The sequence below is a fragment of the Clupea harengus genome, chromosome 11 (assembly GCF_900700415.2).
Source record: "Clupea harengus chromosome 11, Ch_v2.0.2, whole genome shotgun sequence".
NCBI lineage: Eukaryota > Metazoa > Chordata > Actinopteri > Clupeiformes > Clupeidae > Clupea > Clupea harengus.
In genome coordinates, this window is record NC_045162.1 from 20742731 (window position 1) to 20751619 (window position 8889).

An 8889-nucleotide genomic window follows, 5' to 3' on the forward strand; every position below is an offset into this window, starting at 1 on the left:
GTGTCAGTTGTTCATCACTGACTTTTAACATGAATGACTGAAAGATCATGCATGTTTTTTTTCCATTGAATAGAATGACAGCCATTTGTCCTACCAGGACAAAAACAAACAAAAAAGGACACATTTGTGTCAAACCTGATTTAATCCACATGCAGATGACTTTGCAGTGAATATAGCTATTTCCAAAATTGTTAATGTCAGCTGTTCTTGCCCATTTAGCAAATTTGCTTTAGTAGGCCTACATGCTATACAAATATTTTTGAAAGATAGCTAATTATCCTTTAGAGTAAACAAAAACTTTTCCTCAAAGGTTCCCTTGTTCAGCAAATATTCACCATACCCCCACACTCCCATCTAGTGGTGATTAAGAGAAGAAATAAAACAGCCTTGAGAATTTTAAATGAGAGGACAGGAACATTGAACGGGATTGAGAAACCCTAATCTGGACCATCACAGAGTGAAATGAGGATGTGTTGTGGCGAGAATGGGATCTCACTACACCTTTTCTTTCAATCAGAAGACTGGAGACTGGATGTAGAAATCTGGAGGTTTATTGTAATCAATAAGCTACAATAAGGAGGTGGTCCATGGATTAGCTCGATCTCATTGTATGAACGTTCTGCATGCCGTTTTAAGGCCTGTAAATTGTGGGGTGTGTTCTATCTGGCTGTTTGCCAAAACCAATCATAATTAACTATTCCCTCTTCTCTAACTCCCTTGAGACCCCCTATGTGTGTGTGTGTGTGTCGTGTCTGGATCCCCTGAGGCTCCCTGAGATCCCCTCCTCACAGGGGGTTTCTTGGAATGTGCCTGTGTCGTGACTTTAGTGCTGACTTTAACATCAGTAAATCATGTCTATGGCTAGGTTACTGCTTCCCGCCTAGTCTGCCTTTCCTAAAGTCAGACTTTCATACTGATGAGTTAATCCATGTTCATCTAAACATAAAAAAATATCCCACAGATGCATGTTAAGACGTAAACACTAAAAGAAGGCCTGCATCCTGGCCTTTCTGCACCCAGAGTCTGTGAAGCTGATGGACGCTTCAGATACCTTATGGGAAAGAAACATGCAGGAATAGACCAGCAAGCTTTGTGACAAGGGAGGAGGGGTTCACACACGAAACCTCAGATATTCAGTTGTGATATAAGGAATTCCACATGGGCAAATACCCTCTGATGAAACACATGATAAAAACAATGTGACTCTCTGACATGTGTGTTCCAGACACCACAGGTGAGGCTGCAGTTTTTTCTGTGAATGTGAATTTGTCTCTGATTTCCTCATGTGCTACCTATGAATTCAATGCTTTCCTTAAGGAAAGAAGTGAAGGTCAGAGTCTAATTCATGAATGACCCGGAACATAAATCAAAATAGCATGCAGGAATTTACCACTTCTTGAGGTATTTTGTTATAGCAAACTAATTTGGGCATCATCTTCAAATTCATTTTGAGGGTATATGGTCATGTGAAGGACAGATAAACACACCTGATGTTCCCAAAGGCCGTCCTGGCTATGCACTATGTAGTTCTGTGGTTTGGGTCAGAACCCCATGCAAAAATGTAAGAAACGCTTTGACAGCACTATATCGCCAAACACCAGTTAGCATGCTAGCAAGCTTTTATCAGGACCAACTGCACTGTTGCAAGGTTTTTGCATGGCTTGTAGGTAGCTTTCTCGCTAGTTTAGACTAAAACTTCATTCACATTCGATGAATCATACAAGAAAACAGTGCACCAAGAGGTGTGTAGTAATTTTACCAGAGCTTTTGAGGTGGTTTAAAATGAATGGCTTTACAAATATATGGCTTAACTCCTAGATTCAGTCCATTTTTTTATCAAGCTAGAAAACCTAGAAGACTCCCCAGGCCAAACAATTAAACAAAAAATCTCGGTGACTTGTCGAATCTCACAAAGAGGTCAAGTCCTCAGCTGTCAGGCCCAGACATGCGCGCTCGCCCTCTCAAGTTTCCTGCGCACACAACACGCTGTGACATTAACCCAGCGAAGAGAGAGCAGAGGCCCTGTTTCATCCCCACACTCTCAGTCTCGCTCTCAGTCCCCCAGTCAGCTTCTTCTAAACAGTGGGGCCTGCAGGGCCTCTGAGCATGGAGTGAGGGGTGTAGGAGAGCGCTCCCCATCTCTGCCCACCGAGTAAAGGTCATTCTCCACCAGTCTCAGATCTGTGGGAGAGTTTGTGTCCACCAGAGAGGCGTCTGTTTCGGAAGCTGGCGGTGCGGACTCAGTGGGGGGTGTGGATGGCCTGTACTCTCCCACCTCCCCCTCCCCCTTCCCCTCCCCCTCCCCGCTGGGCTCCTTAAGGGGGTCGGTGTCTTTGAGGGGGTTGGTTTCGGTGGGCCCATTGAAGGGCTGGTGGGTATCCACGGCAGGTGCCTCCCACTGGTCCATCTCCAGTTCATCACATAGAAGGTGGCTGTACACCAGTGTGTCATCGATGGAGTCGTAGATGTGCGAGTCGTCATCCTCAATGGTTTTGGGCATCCCATCAAGACCTGGCAGGAAGCTGTGGCCGTTGGGGTTGTAGATGGACACCTGGTGGGCCATCTGCTTCTTCTTCTTCCTGCTCAGCATTCAACATGAACATTTTATTCAGTTTGATGCGATTAAATACAACTTCACGGTCACAATGAAATACACTTAGCATCTAACCGTAAGTGCGAAGGAAAGGCATTATTTACGGATAAATTGCTAGTATGACTATGTATGACAGATCCATAGATATCCATACGATATAACTTACAACCACAAGCAGTGCTGCAGTTATGTAAAATGTTTTCCTAATGTGTGCAAAGCTCATTTATATGCAGTAGAGGTCCTCACCTGATCACAACATAGACTGCCACTAAAGCGATGAACATCCCCAGGAGCAGAGCTCCCATCACACTCGGGATGACGGGAAGGTTGATTCCTGTGGAGCACACATCAAACACAGGCCACTTCAGAGACAAAATAATATATTCGAATATAACACATTTGTAATCAACAACATTTTGATTAGTTACTGTAATTTAATTACATATATTATTCTCAGTAACTGTAACAGATGTAAACATTTATTTTGTAATCTAATTACGTAACTATGTGCCATGTTACTAGTTACTCCCCAACCCTGACAGTGCAACAGCACTTGAGGATAGGAAGGCCTGAGGAAGAGAGAGGTAACGTACCTTTGCTGCCCCTCCTGATGGAGGAGACACTGAAGTGCAGCGACAGACCTAGCGCTTCCGCCCGCGTGTTTACCACGTCCATCTCGCAGTTCCGCAGCGAGAGCTTGAAGGGACCCTCATTCACCGTTGGCTGTGTGTCCGACAGCCTCTTCACCATCGTGTTGACACCTTCCTTGTGCTGGTACTCGTACTCCACGGCGGGCTCATTATTCCAACACCGCGGCTCCGAGTGGCGCAGAAACTTCACCTTGGTTTCGTGGTTATGGGGCACGCTAAAATTCCACGTCATGAGGTCGTCGTCTGGGAAACTCGACGGATAGTTTGGGGAGAAGAACTCCTGCGTTGACTGCCCCTTCGGCAGGTCTACACTGACAACGGCGAGTGCTGGAACACACAGAGACATTTATAAACCAGAGAATGCATAATAAACAGCAATTAAGGGCCTTAAAGATCTAACATGTCATGAACACATTAGGGAAGTTTATTTTTCACCCTCTCGCTCACATTTGATGTCTTCTCCCCAAAACACATCAAAAGCTTGGGGCTCCAGCTTCTTCCTGCCAGGCACCGTAAGGAGCACCTTTCCACCATTCAGGATTTGGACCCGGTTGATTGTGCCTATCGCACAAAACGACCCAAGGTGGACGTTCTTCGTTGTCTCCACAGCGACGAGTTTGTATGTGTGGTCATTAGGACAAGTGTCTGAGGGGGGAATCTGTGTCAGGCCCTTCTTGCTGAAATCCACGTGGAACGTCATCCTGACAGGGGCCCTCAGACACCAGTGGAACGTCCGGTTAAAGACAGAGAGGGAATCCATTGGCATGACGGCATGCCTGCAGGGCTTTGTTTCACATTCTAAAAGACAATGAGGCAGGGGGTATCTGCTTAAGTGGTTGCTACTGAGAGCATTTATTGTCTTACACCTTTTACTAAGTTAAGTACTTCTGTGGAGATCAACAATTTATCTTTATTTAACAATTTATCTTTATTAATAGGTCAATAATATTTCAGCACACTCTATATTTTAATGTGAAAAGACTTAGGCTGCACAACCCTCTCAATGATTCATTCTGTAAGTTAAGTACTTCTGTGGAGATGAACAGTAGCGTGAAACATGTGGCCTACACTCTGCACAAACCTCTCAATAATTCATTGCTTGGTTTAGTATATTTTTCACTGAATACAAATGAGCACAACGGCCGGCACACCTGGATGTTAAATCCACTCACCAATAACCTTCATGATTTCCACACTGAAGACATCCCAGGGTTCTGTGCAGGTGAATGTCACGGAGACACTGCCGGCGTCTCTCAGGACTGCCCCTGGCTGGCAAAAACTCTTGTCGTCCCCTCCAACACACACCGTACATTTTGACTCTGATGTCTCAGTCCTGTTAATACTGACAACAGTGCCAGGGTCAACAGCCACTGCAGGGGAGATAACAGAAGCCAACTTGTGAGTGAGGTACAACACAAACAAACAGCTGGAAGAAGCAGGCTTAAGTTTACAGTCACATCAAGTGTCAGATGCGGTCATACTGGTGTGGGGTCTGGAAGACTTAATACATCTGCAGAATCGCTTATTCACCTTGAGACTTGTGAAGTTTGTATGAGTGTTAGTTCTATGACAGTGATGTTTTGCATGACAGTGATAATCCATATGCGACACCCCTGTGATTACTTTATGACAAAATCTCCCACAGTGTAAACAAAAGCCCAAATAAAGATGCCATGTACTCCCTTTTTTGCTTCCTTATTTTTGCCTCACCCGATTGGACAGGCATTCAACACAATAGCAGATCAATAATAATGAACACATGGGGTTGCCACACAAAGTGTAGGGTGGTCTACCATAGCGGTCAAAAGAAAGATCAGTCACATATCAGCCTCATAAATCAATCTCTTATATCAGTCTCATGAAATATATTACACTATCTATTTGGAACTCTGATTAATAATGACAATATTAACTACAACCAAAATGACCATATAAATAGCGAGTAAAGGTTGAAGATATTCTCATGCAACAGCATAGACCAGCATATACAATCAAAGCATTTATTCACAAAATGATCAGAAATAAAACACACAATACGTAATCTAACTAAATGTATCTAACAAATGAACTAAAGGTGTGTGTGTGTGTGAGAGGGAGAGTGTGTGTCTGTGTGTGTGTGTGTGGGTGAGAGAGAGAGAGAGAGAGAGAGAGAGAGAGAGAGAGAGAGAGAGAGAGTGCCGACATATGTATGGGTGTCCAGTATGAACCATGTCAATGGATGTGTGAGGATTTGGAAAGTTTGAAGAAGATTTAGATGGATATGTGAAGATATCATTTTGTGTGAATGAAGCCAATGGTGTTGAGCGCCCTCTGCACCTGTGCTGTTGCCTGACACACAACAGGACCTCTGCCACTGTTTGCTGACGCAGTGCAAACCACAATAAAACTCAGTTTATGGACCATATCATTAGTGTGGTTTGACGCAGGGTTTGAGACACACCAGTGGATGATTAAAACCACATTTCAGATGCAGAGGCAAATGTCCAGATCGTATGGACATGGTGACATTTACAGGCACACACTTGCTGGTGAATGCACAAAGTTAAAAGAAAATAAAACAAACCAACATAACATCTACCCAAACCAGCTAAACAGAAACCATCTAGGGCTATCACATGCATTTAAGATGGGTGTCTTCCACACAGATGGGCTATGAAGGCTTCTCCGAAATATCTAATGCCAAACCTCCCATGTACAAAATGAAATATGATGGTATCATTAGTATACAGGCCTAGATTGTGTCCTAGAAAGAGCTTGTGTACATTTAGTCTTTTCCCAAAATAATAGGCCACTTGTGTTTGGGAGAGGATAGGTTGTTGTTTAAGGGTAGTCTATAGGACAGTATACAGGCCAGACAGGCTCACGTGAGTGATCTAATCATCATCAATACAGACGAACCAGCTAATTTAATTTAGCCTACGAACAGCTCTGGCTTTCTATGCTGGGTGGACATCTTAGAAATCCGCAAAGTTTCACATTACTGGCTTTCAGATAACCGAAAACGTTATTTTGGCTATTTCAACGTCTGTACATTTCCTCTGTAGAGATATCTAGGACAATGTGAGCAGTTTGGATATATTAGATCTAGGCAGTACGCTATGAAAGTTAATATCGGCGTCATCGCTTACCTGTTAAACTCCAGACAGGGGATGCAAATATTCCAAACAAAAACATAAAGCAGGCCGCCCTGAAAACTCGCAGAAGTTCTTTCATCATGTTAAACACAGCATAAATAAGGATTTAAAACTTCAAAAGAAACGTTTAAGGCCTTTGCATGATGTCGGACACTATTGATAGTGGGCTATTTGGTCTTGCGATAAGATACTCGAAAACACCTTTTTCAGGTAAAGTCGCCATTCATGATGTCCACAGTGAAGACTTGACTCTGATGTCTCAGTCCTGTTAATACTGACAACAGTGCCAGGGTCAACATTCGATGCAGGGGAGAGAACAGAAGACAACTTGTGAGTGAACACAAACAAGTTTGCAGTGACATCAAATGTCAGATGCGGTCATGCTGGTGTGGGATCTGGAAGACTTAATTCTGCAGAAGCTGTGCTGAAATGTGCTGAAACTTGTGAAGTTTGTATGAGTGTTAGTTGTATGACAGTGATGTTTTGTATGACAGTGATAATCCATATGCGACACCCCTCTGATTACTTTATGACAAAATCTCCCACAGTGTAAACAAAAGCCCAAATAAAGATGCCATGTACTCCCTTTTTTGCTTCCTTATTTTTGCCTCACCCGATTGGACAGGCATTCAACACAATAGCAGATCAATAATAGTGTAAACAAAAGTCCAAATAAAGATGCCATTTTTTCCCCATGTACTTCCTCTTTTGCTTCCTAATGTGACAACAGCAACGTTGACACACACCTCGACCCTGAAGGGGTACAACAGAACCAATTGACTTTTGGTACGGCGGTAAGATTGGCATTATGGGTACAGAATTCCGTAATCTGTGTCAAAAGTGGTTAGTCCGCAGCCCCTGGTATTCAAGTGTATTGGTGGTCCAGTGATTATTGCTTCCTTATAAGCAGTTGACCCGGGTTTGATTCTGGTCAGTAACTTTAATCAGTTTATGATGTCATAAAGGTTGCAGACTAAACATATGCCCCACACTGACTACGTTACAAAAGGGTGTCTATGCTGACTTATTTTTAATAAAGAATCATTCAAATAAAAAATAAAAAACCCTAACTGACTCAGCCTCGCTGTCATGGAGGTGTGCCAACAGGGCCAGTGAGGCGCACCCTGAAGGGGGTCTTCAACACGTCACACCCTTTGCTGTAAGATATAGTGCAACGCAAGCCTCAACTTGTGCTGTACAGCACTATGGTCGACCTGTGCTACCACTACTTTCTTGAACAACTTATCTGAAAACAACACTCACACAACAACAACAAGAAACAAAATCTTGGAAGGCGAGAAAACAACTTTCAAACACTGAGTGTTAACTCACATATCCCAGCGCTCAGTAGTGTCTGTTTTTTTTTGTCAGTAGTCTCAGCTACCATAGTGAAGGTAGCACAGTCAATAGCCTACACGCAAGCTCTCAGACTTCCTGTGGGAGACGTGCTCCAAATGTAAAGAAAAGAAAGAGGGCTTTTGATCTGTCTCAGCCCACAGGTCAGCTAAACATAATCCTCTGATGTGTTCAAATCTGCCTGCGTGCCCAGTCTTTGTTTTACAAAGGTTTGTAGACTAATTATGGCTACACTTACGGTAAGTATATTTGTACTCGTTTAATTCCATAGTGTCAGTTGGTCATCACTGACTTTTTAACATGTTTGAAAATGCGTTGATAGAAAAAGACAGATCCTTCATGCCCTGTGCCAGCCCTTCTTCAAATACAGTGTAATGCTCAAATAAATAGTTACTCACTCAGTGGTATTACATTAATATCAGACTCAACCAGCACCCAGACCATCAACAGTACTATTTATGAACACAGACACATAACACCCTAGACGAGGGTAGCTAGCATTAATTCACTAGTAAAAGTGTGCCAAGTGACCATCTCCCAGTGACCTGGATGCAGAGGGAGGGCACTGACAGTACAGTATTCCATAGTGTTGGCAGTGTCAGTTGGTCATCACTCACTTTTTAACATGTATGAAAATGTTTTGATAGAATGACTGAAAGGTCAGGCATGTTTTTTCTTCTGGGCCTGACCACTGAATAGAAGGACAGCCATTTGTCCTACCAGGACAGATGATCAAAAACAAACAAAAAAGGACACATTTGTGTCAAACCTGATTAAATCCATATGCAGATGACTTTGCAGTGAATATTGCTATTTCCAAAGTTGTTAGTGTCAGCTGTTCTTGCCCATTTAGCAGATTTGCTTTAGTAGGCCACATGCTATACAAATATTTTTGAAAGATAGCTTATTATCCTTTAGAGTAAACAAAAACTTTTCCTCAAAGGTTCTCTTGTTCAGCAAATATTCACCAAACCCCCACACTGTCATCTAGTGGTGATTAAGAGAAGAAGAAAAACAGCCTTGAGAATTTAAAAAGAGAGGACAGGAACATTGAACGGGATTGAGAAACCCTAATCTGGACCATCACAGAGTGAAATGAGGATGCATGATAAGATGTAGACACAAAAAGAAGGCCTGCATCATAGCTTTTTTACAC

General features: G+C 43.0%; 1 protein-coding gene across 1 annotated transcript; it reads right to left on the bottom strand.

Annotated features, from left to right (window-relative positions):
- Positions 1–1225: 1225 nt before the first annotated feature.
- Positions 1226–8002, bottom strand: LOC105905487 (CUB domain-containing protein 1-like). The gene is made up of 6 exons (XM_012833494.3): positions 7972–8002; positions 4416–4613; positions 3691–4041; positions 3187–3570; positions 2840–2927; positions 1226–2579 (listed from the first exon to the last, which is right to left on the bottom strand). The coding sequence occupies exons 1-6, from the start codon at positions 8000–8002 to the stop codon at positions 2066–2068; spliced, it is 1566 nt and encodes a 521-aa protein (XP_012688948.2). The 3' UTR covers positions 1226–2065.
- Positions 8003–8889: the final 887 nt, after the last annotated feature.